The sequence below is a fragment of the Amaranthus tricolor genome, chromosome 3 (genome assembly GCF_026212465.1).
Source record: "Amaranthus tricolor cultivar Red isolate AtriRed21 chromosome 3, ASM2621246v1, whole genome shotgun sequence".
Lineage (NCBI taxonomy): Eukaryota > Viridiplantae > Streptophyta > Magnoliopsida > Caryophyllales > Amaranthaceae > Amaranthus > Amaranthus tricolor.
In genome coordinates, this window is record NC_080049.1 from 9,324,686 (window position 1) to 9,347,195 (window position 22,510).

The 22,510-nt window shown below is 35.8% G+C and overlaps 1 protein-coding gene across 2 annotated transcripts; it reads right to left on the reverse strand.

Moving 5' to 3' along the window:
• Positions 1–2,079: 2,079 nt before the first annotated feature.
• Positions 2,080–11,559, reverse strand: LOC130809477 (uncharacterized). Of its 2 annotated transcripts, none has more exons than XM_057675270.1 (4): positions 11,182–11,559; positions 7,524–7,665; positions 4,547–6,495; positions 2,080–4,468 (listed from the first exon to the last, which is right to left on the reverse strand). In XM_057675270.1, the coding sequence occupies exons 3-4, from the start codon at positions 5,559–5,561 to the stop codon at positions 3,789–3,791; spliced, it is 1,695 nt and encodes a 564-aa protein (XP_057531253.1). In that variant the 5' UTR covers positions 5,562–6,495; positions 7,524–7,665; positions 11,182–11,559; the 3' UTR covers positions 2,080–3,788. The 2 variants fall into 2 exon arrangements, with proteins under 2 accessions (XP_057531253.1, XP_057531252.1); XM_057675269.1 differs by having other exon boundaries at positions 7,524–7,746.
• Between the last annotated feature and the right edge of the window lie 10,951 nt (positions 11,560–22,510).

Here is a 22,510-nt window from a genome sequence, read left to right on the forward strand (position 1 = left end):
GTCGCCCAGATCTGTGCGGATGGACCCCAGTTCAGTCGCCTAATATTAGGCGGCTGAACCGGGGTCCAGCCGCCCAAATCTGGGCGACTCCTCTTCATTTTTTTTTTCTTTTGCATTTTGGAATAATTAATTTAAATTTTGAAGTATGTTTTGTTTTATGAATTATTTGTGTAAATTTGTATGTTGTAATGTGTATTTTTTTTTTAGTAAGTTTTATATATTGTTTTGAAATTATGATATTTAAAAAAAAAAATGAAAAGTAGTCGCCCAGATCTGGGCGGCTGGACCCCGGTTCAACCGCCTAAATTGAGGCGACTGAACCGGGGTCCAGCCGCCCAAATTAGGGCGACTCCTTTACAGTTTTTTTTTTTTTTTCCGTATATTTGGGAATAATTAATTTAAATTTTGAAGTATGTTATTATTGTTGTTAATGTTATTATTTTTATTATTGTGATTGTTTTTTTTTTATTAAATATATGTGGATGTTATTATAATTAATTATATTATTTTTAATGTGATTGTTATTTTTTTTATTATTAAAAATATGTTCATGTTTTGTTTTATAAATTATTAGTGTAAATTTGTATGTTAAATTTTTTGTTGTTAAATTATTATTTATGTTTGAATGAAACTGTAAAAAATTATAGAAAATGGCTGGTAATCAAGGAAAAGGAAAAGATTTTTTTAGGCAATTGTTGAGAGGTAATAGTTCAAGGCCTACTTTACTCAAAGAGTACCCGCATGAGAGGGGGGTGACGGGCTAGGTTGCACTAAAACCGACACGGACACAGACACGGACACGACACGGGTACGGGAAAACGCCAACTTAAAAATGGCGGACACGGGGACACGAAAATGGTAATATAATAAATATATCAAATTAAAGATAATTTTACAATCTTTATTAATTTATTCCAGACAAAACCATTCAAATCCAAAAAATTCCCAGAAATACCCACATCAAATTTAGAAATCCCAGCTTTGCCAACAATTCATACTAAAATTTCCTTTCTAGAAAAAATTACCTCAAATTCCCCACAAAATTAAGTGATTCTTATTCTTCTCTAAATTTTGTTCTTCTAACATCAAAACTGCAAACCATTTTTTTCTGTGAAAATATCAGAAGATTTTGAAGATTATTCAAAATCAAAAAGGAAAAAAACCCAGAAAAAATAAAATTAAAACTGATTTCTTCTCCATTAAAGGAAATAAACCCAGAAATTACCAACAGATTAAGAAGAAAAAAGAAGGGATTCAATAAGAGTTTATCTGACCTTGAATTTGAAGAACTTAAAGGGTTTATGTATTTGGGTTTTGTTTTTTCTGAAGAAGATAGAGATTCAAGGTTGGTTTCAATCATTCATGGTTGCAAAAATTAGGAAAAAATGATGATAAAATTGAAAATAATGATAATAAATGTGGTAATAATTCATCAATATCAAGACCATATCTATCAGAAGCATGGGAAGTAACGGAGAAGAAAAGAAAGGAAAATAGTTTTTTTAAAAAAACGTGTCCTTGACTGCTTGCCGTGTCCGTTGTCGTGTCCCTTTCGTGTCCTTGCCGTGTCCTTGCCGTGTCCGCGTGTCCGAAAAAATATTAAAATATTGGACACTTCATTTGGCGTGTCGGACACGAATTTTTGCGTGTCCGTCGCGTGTCCGTGTCCGACACGGGACACGCCAGTTCAGGGAAGTGTCCGTGTATTCCAGGTGACGGGTTCTGCTAGGAGGGCTAGGCATGAAGAGGCTGTCAGACACAGTGAGGCCCAAAGGTCGAGTACGCTGAACCAAGTGCGTACTCATGTTGATGACCAGGCTGACAGCCTCCAGAGTAGTTAGGGGATTTATAGTGATGATGATAATGATGCTGATGATGTTCAGTTCCAAGCTCCTGAGTCTCGCCAATTGGACTGGGTTGTTGTTCGCGGCCCCGACGGCAGATTTGCCCGTGGCGGCCCGAGTTCTTCTGCCGCATCTGAGCGCGCAAGATGTAGTTTTGTCGATAATCAGCCGCCACGAGAGAACAGGCCCTCACAGTCCACTAACACGGACTGGTTAGTGACATCACCCCAGCCCGGGGGCCGACAGATACGCGACTGATCCCTAGCTATGGCGGGCACATAGCTAAACTTATTTATGACGGCTCCGAGCGTACGCCTCCGATTCTGGATTGCCGTATTAGGAAGAGACCGGTGGAGTCCATCATCGGACTGAAGGATATGTCCGATGCGCTAAACGATGTTCTACTGCCACTTCCCTCGGCCGACTACCGGTCATTATGCACCAGCACATCGATTGTGCTTTGATATTGGCGTTCGTCGAGAGGTGGCAGCTGGATACGAACTCCTTCCACATGCCCTGGGGAGAGATGACGATTATGTTGCACGACGTGCAACGCATATTGGGTATTTCTATTGAAGGTTCTCTGCCGACTGAGTCTTCGGAGGCGGAGTGGGAGGTTGGTATCACCAATCTGTTCGGGGAGCCTCTGTCTGAGCTTCGGCGTAAAGGTTCATTCACCAGCGGATGCATAAGCGTTGCTGAATTGATGCGGCTGTGTCATAGGTCGCAGGCCATGGATACCCAGAAGACAGCGTACTACATGGCTGTCATCGGCTCTACCTTGTTGGCGGATAAGTCCAGAATTGGCATGCGACCTCACCCGATACTTGCCATGAACGACGATCAGCAGGACGTGGCCTGGGGTGCGGTGACCTTGGCGTTCTTGTACAGGCAGCTCGGAATGGCATCTAAGGCTGGTTGCAAGACCATTGCTGGATGCCTCACATTGCTCCAGACATGGATCTATGAATACTTTCCCGCTTTCCGCCCTCATGCTCGCCGAGAAGATGTGCCAAACATGACTAGGGCGGAGATGTGGACACCGAAAAAACCATGTCGTGAGCTGGACAGGTTGAGGGACTGCCGCAAGGTTCTTGACTCATTGACGGAGACTCAGGTATTGTACATTACATTTTGTCATGCATGTGGTTTTCAATTTATAGTACTTTTTTGTGAACTTCGCTTGTATGCAGGTTGAATGGACTCCCTACAATTCTGCTGCTGGTGCGTTGCTGAATGATCACCCACGCACCACCGTAATCGGGGGTATCACGTGCTTTGATGTTGTGGAGGTGTATTTGCCGGAGCGGACATTGCGACAGATTGGGTTCGTGCAGGCTATTCCTCCCGCTCCTATTAGACCAGCCAAGGCTCTCCGACCGGCACACGGTACCTACTACGTGACCTTTCCTTCTTCTGCTGTATATTTGGAGTCATGGAGTAGGTTCCCCTATAGTGCCCGCCTTGTTGAGCAGGGACTTCGTCGGGCTTCTGTTCCTTCAGAGGCTGAACCTAATTACGTTGATTGGTTCAGAGTGTGCTCACACCCGTACATAGCCCCGGACGAAGGGCCTACTTCCGGTCCTGGTCCTTCTCAGAGCAGATCTGAATACGTGAGTTTTATTATCATTTTTTTTCAGTTTTTTTTAATGAATTAATAACGGACATTATCCTTTTGTGTTTTCAGTTCCTGAATGAATGGCCCAGTCGATTCGCTCCAGTGGCAAGACTACCTGCTAAGCTTGCGGATTTGAACCCCGTCAACGACATGCGTTAGAAATATACCTTAATCATTGTAGAGATTTATTTGAAGAATGGCAAATTTTTAAAGGGCATGACCCTGCATAGTCTGTACTGAAACTATTTTACATTAATTATTGCATTTCTTTTCGTCAATGAATGTCATTCGTATACACAATAGTATAATTATGGATTATATACAAACTATGGAGTATCTAAATTTACAGCATCGTCAGCGGTGGTATTAGTTGGTCGTGATCGTGGCCCGCATAGATTATTCCAGAGCATAATCCTCGTACTGAAATGTGTGTCAAGATGTTTGGTGAAATTGTCAGCTGCTTGTTTCCAACGTGGATGGATCGGCGGGAGAGGGGACGAATCATCGTTCATTAAAAGTTGAACAAAATGATTTCCATTAACCCAACATATATGTATTACTTTATTTACACTATTCACGCCCGATGCTTTCCTTAACGGGAGAACCAAACAGTTGTATTGCGAATCACCGTCAGCAAAACCATAATAAGCAATGGCAATGTTTAGAAATGTTGCTGCAGAGTACAAAGCCATCGATGCATCCATCCAGTGCATGAAAGGAGCAGGCCCATTAACGTGTGAACCTATTCTGAATATAGCCTCGTCTAGTGACTCCTGGGATAGATACAAAGTTAGGTATTGCGCTCTGTTCATTTGCATTTCCATACTCATAGCACGTCTTAAAAGAGGCCATGCTTCCTCGCCTCCCAGCTCTGTGACGGCAATTGCTCTAAATCCACAATTACCATCACCTAACACATCAATCCAGTCGAACAAGTAAGGAGGAAGGATGAATGGGATGTTATTAGGCCATGAAAACTGTAAAAAATCTCGACCTCCAAGATCATCTACAATAAATGTAAATAAAGTTAATATGCGTAAACTGAGACGAATTAATGCAAAAAACGAAAAATAAAGTCAAGTACCGGATAAGTTGAAACTGAACTTAATTCCTACTGAAGATTGCGTCTCTCGGCCACTAGATCTGCCACTAGATCTCCCGCAGGAAGAAGATCTAGACCCTCGACCGCGAGAAGATGATCTGCTATATTCAAATGAACTTTTTCTCCTTCTCATGGTTTTACTTGTGCTTGGTCTTCCCTTTCTTGGTGGACTAGCGTAAGGCTCAGGTATTTCCGCACCATCTGGGTGTAGTTCATATTCAAGTAACTGAGACATTCGGCGAACAACAGCGGGATCAGATTTGAGGACTTCATCGACCAGAGATTGAAAGTACTCTTTGTCATTGGCGTTCGCGTATCGTACTCCTTCATCGGTTTCGTCTGCTACCTCTGTGTACCTCAAAGTACTCCAGAATTCATGAATGTCATCCAAATACAAAGCACCATGTGATCCGATGGACATATATAAATAACATGCACACGGCAATCCATGGGTTTGTTGAAGTACACAACCACATTTGTTAAACACAAAATCACCGAGTTCTAACATGCGGTTATACTCAAGCTGGAGCTGCTCCAAGGCATAGAGAGATACGTGGCGATATAGAGGTCTAAAGTAATGCTGTCGCATCGATCTTGGTACAGAAGACATGGATTCCTGTAGTGCTTGTCGGATTCTAGCTTGCTGATTTGTAATCTGTGCGTGCGCCCTTTTGAAAAGGGTATCGAATGAGCTATTACCGCTATCAAGGTAATTCTTAAAAGACGAGTGTTGGCTTTCAACTCTGCTGGTAGTCTGATTACCCAAGTGTAAACAATCATTCGTCCACGCACAAACAAATTTCTCTCTCAGTGGAATCCATGTTCCAGTCAAAAACCGAACGACCTTTTTGTTCCTAACCGACCACGTACTGACGATCACTTGCCATCTCTCTTCATATTCCTCGATCGTAGAACTTTCAACCAAGAGGTTCCATCTACTTTTCCTGAATACCTGCCCTTGTTGATATTTCTTGCCGCCCCACAACTTGTCCACCATGTTCTCAACGTCGTTGCCAATATGCCAGATGCATAACAAATGCCGCACATCTACATTAAACAAAACATTGAACGTAATTAAGACGCAACCCACGAATACGACACAGCCGCTTCATCTCGCATCAAACAAAACGCAACCAAGAAATTGTGATTGGTTGGCGTCATTCCGATCACTTCACATAGTGGCCACTTTTGTTTGTTCGTTTTGTACGTTGTATCTATCAGCACAACATACGGCCACGTACGTATCATTTGGATAGAGGTAGGATTTGCAATTAATAGTCTGCTCAATTGCCCTTCGTTATCCAAGTCTATCCATACCACATAATTAAGTTCTGTGGCCATATGAAGACAGTGTTGAAGGGGAGTCCTACCCTCCATCTCTTCTCTCCTTATTGATTGTCTAATATTATATATCTGATTCATACTAGCATAAAACCAGGAAAATTATCTCTAATAGAATTCATAATAAAGGCCGGTTGCATTCCGGTTGCACTAAGCTGTCGTATGTGCTCCCGAATATCTACATTAATCCTATTTGCCCTTACATGACCATCTCTATACACCAAGAACGGGTGGTTATGTTTTCCCTTTTCACCAGGACACACCCTTACCGTCCAAGGTCTTTCTGGTGGTTTACGACTACTTCCTACAATCATAAATTTACACCCGCAACTTTTACTTTTAGATACAGGTCGGGCAGTATTATCTAGATTATGTACATCACCCCTAATATTACCATAGCGGTGACATCTTAAATAGACACTAACTCTAGAACGTCTTTCTTTCTTTTTATAAGAAGCACGTGTAAATTGAAAACCGATTGTTATTGCTATCGCATCGGCCCAACTATGTAACTCATCTAAGGAGATAAATTTCCTATCCGTAACAAAGCTACCGGAGTAGTCTACGTTGTCTCCAAAGTTTTCAAACTCCTGCAAATTTAAAATATAAATAATATAAATTAAGTACATTAATGACTACAATAATAATAATGACAACAACAACAACAAATTAAAAACATTACGTAAATAAATGAATCTAAAAAATTTAAAATTATCAACAATAAAAATTATAATAATGACAAGATTAAATAACAATTTTAATAATAATAAAAACATTACGTAAATAAAAAAATCTTAAAAATTTAAATTTATCAACAATAAAAATTAATACGGAAAATAAAAAAAAAATTAATACGGAAAATAAAAAATAGTACTAACAATAATAATAATAATAATTTAAAAAAAATTAATACGGAAAATAAATAAAAAAATTCACAGTCGCCCAGATTTAGGCGACAGCACCATGGTTCAGCCGCACAAATTTGGGCGATTGGACCTAGGATCAGCCGCCCAGATTTTTGTGCCTGAACCATGGTTCAGTCGCCCAATTTTGTGCAGTTGAACCGTGGTTCAGTCGCCAACTTTTGTGCGCCTTTTTTTTTTTATTTTCCAACGACAACTTTACGTACCGCATCCGACTCATAGTCGCTTTCGTTAGCCATATTTAACCAATTACGGGTTACGACTTCTTTAACACTTTTTAGAGAGATAGTACCAGTTTTTAGAGAGATAGTACCGTGTTTGAATTCGTACTTCATACGCATCTCAGAATTCGATATATATAGACAAATCTTACGCATTAAATTCTTATTAGTGTTATTAAGCGTGATTTACATTTATTAATTAATTTTTAAGTATAGTGGCAATTTTGTAATTTTTTAAAGTACAAGGGCAAAAATGTAATTTTAAAGGGGTGGCGATAAAATGAAAAGGGGTGGCGAAATTTAGCGACTCCCTTTTACAATCCCACATCCAGAATTCATATACACATTCCAAAACCCATATAACATAACCAGTTACTATTTTCCTAATATCCTTCTTCAATCAAAAGAGCTATTCATTCAACAATTGCCCACGCATATAATGACTGAATAAGTTCGACTAACCCAAAAACTTACTTTGCACTGGGAGATATCTACTAGCTTAAAGATCACGATTTTGTGACATTGACAAGCTCGTACTCAACCAAGGACAGATTGTTGTCTTCTTTCACCGTGAATGTAGCTGGTTCAGTGACGTCAATACGACCCCACTTGTCTACTGCAAGTCTCATTGTTCACTTAAAACATGTCAATCTTTGCATTTCGAACATTAATGGTTGTACCAGGCTCATCACATTAACTAAGCACAGAGAAAAATATTAGCAAACCATAGATAATCAACCAAGAAAAAAAAAACATTTACCACAATCCCTTGTTGTGTCCATACTTCACATGTGAGACAAGATCCCATTAATAAAATAGTGGGTTGACATACTTCACAAAGTATATGTGCAAGTCAACTCTCTTGACTCGTGGGTTTGTGGGCCCGAGCCCAAAGGTGTCCCGTGTCCACACGAGTGGGCCACAGTGAGATTATGTGAGTGCAGTAGTAACGACAACAACAATACCAAAGACCCAAACACAAAACATTGGGGTCGGGTTGTTGGCTATATGAACCAGTGATATTCCTGATGGAAGTCAACATGAATAAATGTAAGTACCAAAATAAATGCACACGTTGTACGAGTCAGGAAGAAAAGAAAGCAAAATATTAGAAACAATGAGTGGCATTTCAAGAATCCCAATATTCTTGCGTGTGCAGAAATGAAACTATAAAAATTAGCAAAAAATGATAAAAAGCTTAAGTTGGTCATTCAAGTATTCTAGTTTACAATAGGTTTCATAACGACCATGAGCATGAACTTTATGTATGACTATAAACCAACTTTACACTAACATTCAAATAAAATGAACCATTCTATGAACTTACCATATAAGATCAAGAAATGGCACCATTTCCATCAACTAGACTATAGTTTAAAGCAGTAACTTGAAAGATGTAAACTGTAATATGGCCTATTATTGCTTATTTAAGTTTGCACTTCGCAGGAAAATTAGCAAGGTTGCAATTCTTTTTATAATACAGATCTAATAGAAGTTTTGTGCCAAAAAGCTTTACATGGTTTTTAGAGTAAGAACAACTGAAACAGCATAGAACAAACAAGGCCTCCGAACCACATGATTGAACTTGGAGATGAGTTCTCATTCAAAAAATATTCATAATAATATAAAGGGTGTGTTTGGATGGAAGGAAATGGAGGGAAAGGAAGGGGATGAATTTGGAGAATCTCTTATTTGAATAGCAAACTGAAAAGAAAGGGATTTGGAGGGAAGGGGAGGGAATTGGAAGGATTTAATGGATACTTGTTGTTAAGGTTTCAATCTCTCCAGAGTTTAAAAGATTTGAAAGGAAAACTCTCATCTTCCTTTTTTCTCTTCCATTCTCCTATACAAACAAGAGCTATTTCCCTTCCATTTCTCTTCCCTTCCATTCCCTTCTATTCCTTCCTCTTCCCTCCCTTTCTTTTCTCTCAAAAACTTTCTTCCCTTCCTTTTCCTTCCCTCCCTTTCTTTTCTCTCCAAAACTGTTATCCAAATACAATGAAAGTCTCCATGAGATCAATTAATACAATTGCACATATCCTAAGTCAATCGTCCACAACCATGGAGCATATATCCTTTTGGAAATTAGTTAAGATGCCAAGTAATCATCATATTTCAAAGACATATAGGACTATACACCCTAGGCTATAACTAAACATCAATTCAAAGCGAACTTTTAAAACACAAAATAATTTCAATTGGTTGACAACTCCCAAAGAAAATTTGAACAAACTTTTTGACTAAGAAAGCAGCGAAACATTGGCTATAACCAAGGTTATTAGGATCGAGATTCTACCTAGGATCGTTGAGGGGGTAGGATTTAAATCGGTAGAATCAGATCGTATGATCGTGTGATCCTACAAATATGCATTAATGAGCTTTGGATTACTGATTATCAATTATATTTGTTATCTATTTAAGTTTTAAGGTGCAAATAAAACGACTTCATCCCTTAAGTTTATTTTAAAAAAATAATTTTAATAATCAATTTTAAACAGCAAATCAAAAAAAACTTGAATTCTATAATGTTATATTTGGGAACGATGATTTCATTTGGAAATTTGAAATTGGCTCAAATCAATTGTTTGGCAAATCAAAAATTGTCAAATTTGGATTTGGATTAAATTCCACCATTGTAAAAGTAGTTAAAGTTGAGAATTTGAGAATGACTGTCCAAACCTTGTCATTCTCAAATTTTTCATTAATGATTTCATAATTGAAATTTATAATTTGAAATGAAATATTTGTTTCCAAACACTACATAAAAGTATTTATATAATTATTTTAAGTTTTTATTTACACATAGTGAAATTTGTATTATATGAAAATATTTTGCGATTGAAACTACCCATGTAGAATCGAATCATTAGATCGTGGAATCGTAGAATCGTGTTATGATCCTACCACCTAAATTCTTAAGCTAAGTAGGATCGCACGATTCTACCACATTAAGATCCTACCTACAATTCGGATGGGTCGCCCATTTTTGGATCGTAAGATCGTAGAATCGTAAATCAGAATCAGAATTCTGATAACTATGGCTATAACAACAACCAACACAAAGCTAACTACTAACCATCAAATGAGTTGAACGTAACGATGAAATTGCCAATGTTGATCCCATGTTCCCAACACTAAACAAGCCACTCCCATTAAGGCAAATGAGTTAAACAATGAAAGAAAATAAGGATATCAATTAAGGATAGTATAAAACTATCATCAAGTACAAATTCACAACTAACAAGCACTGCACAATGACTCACAGTAAGCAACAAAGACAGAAGTATGTTTCCTCTATGTTCTACAACTAATCTAGCATTCTAGCTAGAAATCACCTCAAAAAAGCTCAGGTAAGCAAATGAGGAGGCACAGGAGGCACCAAAAACACAACTAAGCTGTTTATTTCCAAAAGCTTATTTTTTGCTTTGAAGTTTGGACCTCTGATGATGGAGGTACACCACTGCATTTTATAACTAAGCAGACTTGTGGGTAGTGGGTACGAATTAGTACCTAATTAGACCCCATATGAGTCAATTGTAAAGCCTAGATGCAGCTATTCTACATCAAAAAACTACATCCTGGAAAAATGCATCCAGAATTATCTGACAATTTATATAACGTAGACAGAATACCAGAGAAACGAAAACCAAAAGTGTGAATCGTTACGTGATATAAATATTTCAAAGCAACAGATTTCCCATCAGTTTCAATGCGAGAAAGTCCACAATAAATTTAATAGAAATGGGTACTCTACAAGTATCAATGACTGTTCAAAAAAATAATGTCTAGAATTTCAATAACACTAAATATACAATTGCAAACATTTAAAATCATCCAAATATCACAAACATTGTTCAAAAAGAATAACCTCATGAAATTCAATCACAGAAAAAATTTACGATTGGAAACACTTGAAATCATCCCAAATCTCCCCAGATATTGTTCAAAAAGAATATTTTCATCAAATTCAATCACACAAGTAAAAAGAATACACAAATGCAAGCTAAATAGAAAGAAACTAGGTTTTCTACTAATCAAACCAGAAAACAAATTAAAACTCAACACACTTAAAAGAAAAAACAAGGACTAGAAAAAATTAACATATCAAAACCCTAATTGTCAAAAAAAATACCTTGATCATTGCGAGCAGTGAAGATGATAATACCAGTTTCATCACCAACAACGCACTCGGCAATTTGAGTATGACGACGGTTATGAGAAACGGATCTTCCTTTCTTCAAAACAATGTTGGAACTTAAACAGAGTGAGATTATGGCCACTAGAGCCAGGTTTCAGTTGATCGACCTTAACGAAAGTGGGTTTTCCTTAATGGCGGTCTAGATGAAACATTTCCTTGTTGTGAAGAATTGGATTCCTTTGATGATAACATTGTAGAAATACAAATTCTTCCGAGATACTGTCTAGAAATCCTCTTTAATTGGTCTGGTGTATTAAATATTTTTTAAAATATTATAAATAGATGCTAAAAATGATTTAAATTGACACTTAAAATATTGATAGTAGGCATTAAGGATATGGTAAGTTAGCATTAAAAAGACTAGGCATGATAAGTAAACATTAATCTTTAATAAGTTGGACTTAATATATGTTTCTAAAAAAGACGATCTATTAAAAGACTAATTATTATTAGTTGAAAATGGTTACATATGAGGCAAATTCTAAAATCCCTAACCTAAAATTATCAAAAATACCAAAGAATGACCCAAAATCTATCTACTTTTTTCTCTAGAGTACTCTTTGAAAACGAGTCTCGTGGTTTATATACGCGGCGTCATTTTTTCGGACGAAATTCTTTTTTTTTTTTTTTAAGTTAATTTTCTGAAGGAAGTTGTATTGTTTTTTGTTAAATCGTAATCAACGAAATTATAAATGGCGTGACCGCATGAAGGAATTTAAGGAGATTTGACTTAATTTTGTTGCATGGTAGAGCATTCTTACCAATGCTTTTTATTTAAAGTTCATTTTCTTACTAAATAGTGCATGTGCGATACATAATTTTATTAAATTTTCTGACATATTTGTATAAATTAAGAAGCTAAAATCTTAAGAAATAAATTTTACATTATAGTTATAATTCATTTCACTCTGAATAGTTGTATACATTATATATATTGTATGATTTGTATCATATTTTACATTGTGCGCACAAATAATTATGGTTGGGTGAAGGGTGGGCATATAGGAGTTATTCTCGATCGTCGAGGGGAAGGGTGGTTAGGATTATCAGTAGTAAGGCCAAGAAATAGGAGGTAATTGTTTTTTCAGCTTTTAATTTATTTTTATTTTTTTAATAAGAAGATGACTTGATTAACAGGTTATGAGTTATTTAAGTGCATTCCAAGCAACACACCAAATAAAGTTGGAATTAATCAGAATTAATCAAAAGTTGAGATTATTATAGAAAAATGAGTGAAATGTTGGATTATTAGGGTAATTTTTCCTATATATAAAGTATTGCAACTATTAAAACACATTTCAAAATCAAATTTAACATAAAATATATGTAAAATTATTTTATAAAGTTTAAACAAAAAAAATTAATTTTTGTCATAAAAATATAATTGACTTACATAAAGATAGTCACAACTTGAATCATATTAAAATTAAGCATTGCATTTAAGTAACCAATTGTATAAATAAAAAAATACTAATAAAAGTATATTATTATCTCAAAATATCCAATACACTAAATAATACTCACTTAATAAATAAAATTAAAAAGATTTTATAAACAATTGAAAAAAAAGAAATAATATATATAGTTTTCTAATACATTAAATGATGTGATATAAAGTACATAAAATTTACCAATATGGATAATATTATCGTCATAATTAGACAGTAATAAAGTCAAAGATATAAATAATTGTCATAAAAATAAGACATCATCATTGAGTGTTGGATGGAAAATTTTTATGAAGGGTGTAATACATAAGCAATGTTAAATAGTGATTATGTAAGCAATGTTTTGTTTTAGTAATAGTTATAGATTATAGATAGATAGATAGATTATAAATTATAGATAGATTTATTATTTTTCTCTCTTTTAGAAATTTATTTTTCAACTAACTCTTATAATGATTTTTTTAAAATTTCTTCATCTACTCTATTTGTCTTTACTCTATCATACTCTCTCTGTTATTTTTTGTTCTTCTCTTGAATTTTATGTATTATATCAATTCACTTAGAAATTATGGAGTAGAAATAATTATATTTTTATATATGTTAATATTAAAATTTTGTGCATTAATGTGTTTTTATACTAGTATATCATTATAAATATCAAATAGGTTGTTATCAATTGTATGATTAACTTTTTTTTGGGGGGGAAAGGTAAAAAAAAATTTTTAACAAGCAAAGAAAACAAAACAATACAACCAAAGGTTACAAACATCCATGGAAACCTATGAGGTTTCATCAGCATCATTGTCAAAACCTCATCAACCTTCTAAGAAGGGTTCAGGGGCTAGACCAATCATCTGCAGCAAACTCATTACAAAACTGCTCAAAGTCTAAGAAGACCAACAAAACAAAGAAGCAAAACACTAGCACGGCTAAGACCCTAAGGCACAGACGTGTGTCAAGCAAGCAACCATCCAACCCTCCAAACACCTCATCCTTGTTCAGAGAGTACTTCAGAAAACTATTGCCTATTGTTAATACTAGTCTTCACAGGTAAAATATTAGAGATTCTCCCATAGCATTGATCTCTAACCCTTCTAACAATCACCTTAGGAAGGTGAATTTTTCCTTCCCAAACCACTTGATTCCTTTGCCCCCAAATTTGATATAGGAGACAAAAAAGCAACTTCTAATAACTTTTGCCTTAAATCTGTCCTTAATTGGATCCCTGAGCCAGTTATCCAACTCCTCAAAGTACTCACACTTGCATTGAATATGCATTAGATTGCAAAGACCTTCAATACATTTTTGAGTATAAGTACACCTCACAAACACATGATCTACATTTTCTTCAGCTTGTTGACACAGGGGACACTAATCATCTCTTACATTTACATACCTCTTCAGCCTGTCAAAAGTCTGAATTCTTCTCCATGCAATTAGCTAGCTAATAAAGCTAGCCTTAGGAATATTGAGTCTGTTCCATACCCAATTAGACCACCCTACATCATTACACTCCCCCTTAAGCCACATGTACCCTGTGGAAGTAGTATACCCCTGTGACCTGAACACCCATTTATTCTGCTCATAGCCAGTTCTAAACTTGTCTTTGACATTGCACAATGTTTTCCAATACCAGCTAGCCTTTGCATTAGGAGTGTAATTCTTCCACTCCTAATTCTTTAAATACACATGGTCAATTCATCTAACCCATAAGTTATCAACTTTGTTTGCAATGCACCAAACATATTTTCCTATCATAGCTAAATTCCAGGTATGAGTCTCCTTAAATCCTAGACCCCCTTCACTCTTTGGCCTGCATACCAGGTCCTAAGCAATCAATGCATTCTTAGAGTTCAGAGACTTACCGGTCCAGAGATAATTTCTGCATATTGAAATGACTTGATCAATCACTCTCTTAGGGATGACAAAGATAGATGCCCAATAGCTATGAAGATTCAGAAGCACTGCATTCACTAACTGGGCTCTGCCTGCATAAGAAAGAGTTCGTACACCCCATGTTCTGAACTTGGACACAATCTTATCAGCTAGGAACTCACAATCTGAAGCTGAGAGCTTCCTAGCTGAAATTTTCACACCCAAGTAATGAAAAGGGAGGTCTTCTTCCACAAATCCAGTTTGATTCAATACCTTTGTTTTGATATTTTCCTCTATATTACAAGCATAAAGAGCAGATTTACCTGTATTAGCAACAAGGCCTGAGACTCTAGCAAAAGTGGCTAAAGCTTGCATATTAGCATAATGGATTTCTCATCTCCTCTACAAAACTGAATAAGGTCATCTGCAAACACCAAATGATTCAGCTTCAGTGATTTGCATCTATAATGAAACTTGTAATCAGCATTATTGCTCACATGTTGCAGAAGCCTAGACAAATACTCCATACAAATCACAAAAAGCAAGGGAGACATAGGATCATCCTGTCTTAGACCTTATTTTCCTTGAAAGAAACCTTGGGTAGAGCCATTGACACAAATTGAGTAAGAGGGGGTGGTCACACAGCTCATAACCCATTCTATAAACCTTTTGGGGAACTACATACAAGTCAACATCTCCTGAAGAAAGTCCCAGTTCACTGAGTCATAAGCTTTTCTTATGTCTACTTTCAGTAAGCAACTAGGGGGAGTGGATTTCCTGTTATAAAGACCCACCAGATCTTGGATGATACTAACATTCTGCACAATCTGCCTTCCTTCAATAAACCCAGACTGATTAGGAGAGATCAAATTAGGCATGATGACCTTTAACCTCTTACAAGTAAGCTTTGTGATGCATTTATACAAAGTGTTGCAACATGCTATAGGTCTGAACTCTGTGACTTTTGTAGGATGGGAAACCTTAGGAATCAAAGTCAACTTTGTGCAATTCAGCTCCTTAAGCATTTTGCATGTATTAAAGAAATCCCGAATAGCAGCACACACATCTCCTCCAATTTCACTCCATGCAGCCTTGAAAAAAGTTGAATTGTACCCATCTGGACCAGGAGCCTTCGAATTAGGAATGGAAAACATGGCTTTCCTGATCCTTTCATCTGTGAAGTCTTGCAGCATCCACTCTACTTAAGCCTCATCTACCACCGGACCTAGGCTTACAATCTCCTGTTGAACATGATTCCTATCCTTGTTGGAAGAGCCCAATAGTTGTTTATAAAATTGTTCAAAGGCTTGGAAAATAGTATCTGGAGAATCTCTAATACTACCATCAATCCCAGTGATCTGCAAAATCCTCTGTTGATGATTCCTCACTTTAATAGTCTGATGGAAAAACTTAGTGTTTTCATCCCCTGCAGTCAATCACTTTATCTTTTCTTTCTGAGATAAAAAAACTCAAATACGCCTTCTTAGCTGTTCTAAAAGTTGTTGCCATGTAGTTTTCATACTCAAAAATGATGGGATCAGTTGGAAACTGGTAAAGAAGTTGCTGACTCATTTCAAAACCCTCCTTAGCTGCAACATACTGCTCCTCTATGTTATCAAAGTGTCGTTTGTTCAATTCCTTCAACTTGTATTTGCAATTTTTGAGCTTCTTGACAATCTGATACATAGGTACTCCAGTAATTGGAATTTTTCATCCTTCCTTAACAGTGTCCATAAACTCAGGGTGATGGGTCCACATGTCAAGAATTTGAAAGCATGTTTCCTAACCACCTGTGCCCTATTGAAATGAACAATCGCCAGACAATGATCATATAGCCCCTCATGGTGAAACTGAGTGAAGGATTCTGGAAACCCATTGATCCACTCCTCATTAACCAAGCATTTATCGAGCTTACTCATCACTCTCTTAGAACCAGCTTACTTATTATTCCAAGTGTGTACCTGGGGCCAGCACACACTAAATCCACTATATTACAGCAATTTGCAGTGTATTGAAAGTCTCTTAATTCAGCATGAGACACCTGACTCCCAATTCTATCATCATATTAAAGAGGGCAATTAAAATCCCCAGCAATCATCCAAGGGGTGTCAATGTGATCCCCTAATGTATGCAAGTCCTTCCAAAGGGATTGTCTCCGCTCATTATCATTAAAAGCATAGACCACCGTAAGTCAGAAAGACATATTATAAGTCATCTGCTTACATTAAGATGCAAACATTGATCAAATGCATACTTAACTTCAACACAAAAATTCTGACTCAACCATGCTACTAGAATTCTTCCACTTTTATGCTTATTAAAGTTAGTAGAAACACACCAATTTTGAAACATATTTGCATACACACTACTAAAATTATCATTTATTTTAGTTTCAAGAAGATAAGTCATACCAGCTTTCTGATGCAAAAGGAAATTACTCACCTCCTTTTGCTTATGAGGCTTATTCAAGCCTCTCACATTCCAGATGAGAATATTATCCATTGGACATGAGAGAATCATGATCCAATGCATGGTGCTCCGCCCCATCTTCCTCCAATTGGATTGGCTCAAAAATGTTTGCAGTGTGCAACTGCACTTGCTTCACGTTCCTCTTCGATCCTGAACTCTTCTTCTTGACTGGAATAAACTCTTCTTCCTCACTTGAGCCCTGCACTTCTGTAGTGATGATAGCATTGTGTTTATCAGGAGTGGCCCTTTCTACCACTGGTTACTGAGGCTTTGGTCTCCATATCTTCCGCACAGGTTCGTTATTCTTTTGCTTTGGCACCTCTTTTAAAGGGGGATGCCATTCATATTCAACACTGTATGAAACTCTTACTCCCTGTTCATTCTCAAATTGAATGTCACCTGGAAACTGCTTTGTGATATCCATCTCAATCAAGACCCTCGTAAATGTAATCTTCTCCCTCTTTTGAGTGGCATTATCTAACCTCACTGGTTTCACCAATCTTCCAACTAATGTCATGATACATCTCCAATACTAATGTCATTATTTGTTGCGGTTTTGGCCCCAAGCAATAGTGATAGCAGCAAATAGCCTATTTTAAATGTTGCGGTTAAAAACCGCAGCAAAAAAGGGTATTATTTGCTGCGGTCAGTCTCCAAAACCGCAGCAAATAAGTGGTATTATTTGCTGCGGTCAACCCCCATAACCGCAGCAAATAATGGCACTTATTTGCTACGGTTTTGGGGGCTGACCGCAGCAAATAGATATTTTTTTTTTTGTTTTTTCGTTTTATTCTAATAATAATCCAATAATAATGTAAAATAACAATGATTAATCCAATAATAATCCAATGATAATCACCAATAATCTCTTTGCAATAAAAAACTCTCGATAATATAATATGATATGTACGTACATATATATATATAATAAAGTCCTAAAAATAATCTATATTATTTACACTTTATCAAGGACAAAAATTAGCAAGATACACGGCAATCTTGTCTTTTAATTCGCGCATCTCTCCACTTCTCAAAGGGCGTGTTTCCCTCGAAATGTCGTTTTAAACCTATAATATAATATAAAATCAAAAGACGATTAATATAAATTAAACATTAGACGATTACCAATAAGAATTATTTAACAACGTACTAACAAATACTTACGGCATCTATATTTTCGACTCCAAACTCCTTCACGGATTTTATAATATCGTTCATGTACTTCAGCGCGTAGTAGCCGCATTCAACGAAAGAAGAAGGTTGTTGAAACCACTAAGAGAAAATTGATGTTAGTGTCAAAAACGGTTAAAAACGCATAAAATCGCAACTTAACACGTAAATTCTAGAATATGACTATGATTTTCAATTCTAACAACTTCTATACAATAATATATACCAAATAGTGTTGTGTGCCAAGTTTCGTGCAAAACAAACCAAGTTTGAGCTACTTTACGCGCGAAATTGACAAAAACGCTTAAAAACCCTTAAAATCGCAACTTAACACCTAATTTCTAGCATATGAATATTATTTTCAATTCTAACCATTTCAACACAATAATATATGCCAAATAGTGTTGTGTGCCAAGTTTCGTGCATAACAAACCAAGTTTGAGCTACTTTACGCGCGAAATTGACAAAAACGCTTAAAAACTCTTAAAATCGCAACTTAACACGTAATTTCTAGCATATGACTATTATTTTCAATTCTAACCATTTCAACACAATAATATATGCCAAATAGTGTTGTGTGCCAAGTTTCGTGCGTAACAAACCAAGTTTGAGCTACTTTACGCCATCAATAAATTCTAATACGCCATCAATAAATTCCGACGATTCAATGCTTCCATACATCCAAGAATGATCGTTTGTCATCCTAATTAGTGTGATTAATTGATTCAAAACAAAATTAATACACAACTTTTAAACATATATACTTATTTATAACAAACATATTTAACCCTAAAAAAATATACTCTTATTTATACCAAATCTATTTAACCCTAAATATACATACTTCATATACATACCAAGTCCAATAATCTCTTCCTTATTGTCAAACTATTCACTTAAATAAAACAATGATTTTCGTGAGACTCTCCTAATCCATTCAAGAAACAATAATTATTCAATACATTCACCAATATCAACAATTCTCAAAGACATCTACCCTATCTCTTGAATTTGTATCCACCACAATCATCATGATAACTTTACGCATACTAGCTCTATTCAATTCCTCCTTGGCCATCAAATTAACAAGATAAACTATTAAACTAAACAAAAAGATTACTGCCAATTAACTCATAAACTATTAAACTAAAATAAACCAATTTTTTTCCTATTAGCAATATTCAAAAAGACTACTGCCACATCCAAGAATACTAAACTAAACAAAACCAAATCATTAGAATAATCTACTACTAAAATTGTAATCCACACTTAAATCCTCATTATCACATAACTCACTAGTAACACATTTTTCATAAGTTTATCAATTAAGAACTCGTCAAATTAACTCATAAATTTTCATGATTCATCAACATTTAGGATTTAGCACATGATAATAAGAATATGCAAATAGATATATGTCAATGAAATTAATTTTATATAAACAAGAGCATAAAGAGTAAGGAAAAGCAAAAGGCAAAATTAATTTAGCACATGACAGCAGCAAGAAACGAACACAGTACAAGCAAAAGCAAAACAGTACATATCATTTGCAAATAACAATTCAAACAAAAATTCACTACATTACTAAATCACATGTTAAACAATAAAGATATGAACTTGCAAATTAGTAAAATAAATATAATTACCTGATTTTGTGGGTTATGTTATCTACAACGAAAAACAGAGAAACAAAATTAGTATATATACAAATGGTTGCCATAATGTTCGAGTTTTTTCATGAATATCTTGCAAAACATAAATGCTTAACAAATTAAAAGGAGAAAAAATACCTTAATGTCGTGGGTTTTGAAGATGAACAAGACCGAAGTATTAAATTTCGTGGGTTTATGAACCAAGAAGATGAAGAACTGTTTAAGAACTAACAAGATGATGAAGAACTGCTGTACGTAACTTTTGTGAAGCGTTTTTTCAATGGAGAAGATGATGAAGTTTGATGATGAACTATAATAAGAACAGTAAAAGTTTAAAGTTTGAGTATGGAGAAGATAAACTGTTGTGTTCGTCGTGCGTGTGTTCGTTTTTGGTAATGAAACAGAAGCTTAAGGGTTTTATGAAAATATAAACCTTAAAAAGTAGGGCGCCATTTTTATGCTATTTGTTGCGGTCAAAAGGATAAACCGCAGCAATTAATGTTGTTGATACAATTATTAAACTGCTTTAAACGTATTTGCTGCGGGCCCCACATTAACATCAGCAATTCATGTTACAATGGAGCATTTACTGCGGTTAAACCTTAAAACCGCAGCAATTAACGGTTATTTTTTTTTTCTTATTCTTTTTCCTATATATTGCTGCCTATATACACAAACCGCAGCAAATGATAAGCAGCAAATACGTTTTTTTCCACTAGTGTTTGTGGTTGACCCATGTACAATCTCCTCACAAGCCTCCTCCATGGACAGCAATACCTTCGACGTTCTCTTGGTTCCTAGGGCATCAGTCGTCGTTGCACAATTCTCCACCATTGATGGAGATCGAGACACCAATGGAGTGCTCGGAGATTGTGCTTCCTCTTGTTGATCTTTCTGAACACCGTCCTTCACGTTCTCTTGCTTACTCGACAAGGAATTAACCTTGGGCCTTCCTCTCTTTCCCTTCGCCATACGCAGAAGAGGAGAGCGAGAAACCTAATTTCAAATATGCTAATGATAATTTTAAGCACTTTTTGGTCTATATTGTATGATTAACTTAGAATCTTGGAAATCAAAATTCAAATAAAAAAAATATCATACTTATAAAAATCATCCCTTATAAGATTTAAAATATCAATACAAATAATTATGATACCACGAGTTGAGCTTTCAAAAGGTTTGATAGACTATATCAACAAGGTACATCTTCTTTCGATGGACCTATTTGCTAAGAACTTCGCAGTTCAGTGTGCTTGGTAGGAAGAAATTTTAGGATGAGTGAGTTCATCAAAAGTTTTCTCAATTACGCACGAGTGAGACCAAAGTGTGCTGGAAGTAGGGATGTGCAAAATGAGATCGGATCAGCGGTCTGATCGGGAACCAGTTGAGACCGAACCTAAACTGAACCGAACAGATTGCTTTTAATTCCAAAATTTGTGCTTATCATTAGAAAAAATCTCATTGTTCTATTAAAATGTTTTTTAAAAAAATGCATCTATAAGATAATAATGTTAAGGTAAACAATGATAGATAAACAAATTAATAATTTTTCAAAAATTATCTATAAAAATTGATTTTTATCATCAACTATCTTGAATAAAGTTTTGTCAAAAATACTTACAAATATAAGTTTTTGTTAGAAAGTATTTTAACAATTTTTTTTCAAAAACTACTTGAAAACTATTTTCTTTGTGAGCACTACCTACTAATCATGAAAAAGATTCAACTTTTTGTTAGTATGAATATGCCACATGTTTTTGTTTGTTTTCAATACACCAATTAATGTTTTTAACCACATCCAAATAATAAAAATACTTACAATTAATTTTATTAACCACATCCAAATAATCTTTTAACCACATCCAAATAATACACCAATTATTTTTTTAACCACATTCAATTGGTTTCAAAACAAGGGGTGATAGCACAAGTATGCGGGAACTATAGAGGGATCAAACTTCTAATCCACACTGTGAAACTGTGGGAAAGAGTGATCGAGAAAAGAATAAGAGGGAAGACGGTAATTAGAGAGAACCAATTCGGATTCATGCCCAGAAGATCAACCACCGAGGCGATCTATATTTTGAGGAGATTGATGGAAAAGTACAGGGAGCGAAAGAAAGATTGGCATCTGGTGTTCATTGATCTGGAGAAAGCGTACGATAGCATACCACGAAGCATCGTTTGGGATAGCCTTAAAAGTAGAGGTATTTCACGAAGATACATTGAGGTAATATAAGACATGTATGACAGAGTGGCGACTAACATACATACACCGGTGGGTAAGACAAAGTCTTTCCCAATTAAAGTAGGACTACATCAGGGATCAGCACTAAGTTTTTTCATTTTTACGGTCATTATGGAAGAAATCTCTAAATCCATCTGAAAAACCGTAACATGGTGCATGCTTTTCGCTGATGATATGGTTTTGGCCGCCGAAACCAAAGAGGAGGCTAATAGTAAATTGGAAGAGTGGAGGGAAGCCTTGAAAGGAAAGGGGTTACGCATAAGCCGTACGAAGACCGAATACTTGCGATGTAATTTCAGGGGGACAACATCGATAGGGGAGCCAAATGTGACCATAGGGGGAGAAGTGGTTGCACGTACGTCCAAGTTTAACTATTTGGGATCGGTGATTCAGAGTATATA

Coding starts and splice junctions, on each gene's coding strand:
- LOC130809477 (XM_057675270.1), bottom strand. CDS start 5,561: ATGGTGGACAAGTTGTGGGGCGGCAAGAAATATCAACAAGGGCAGGTA. Junction 4,469..4,546: donor GTTCAGTTTCAACTTATCCG/GTACTTGACTTT, acceptor CATTTATTGTAG/ATGATCTTGGAGGTCGAGAT.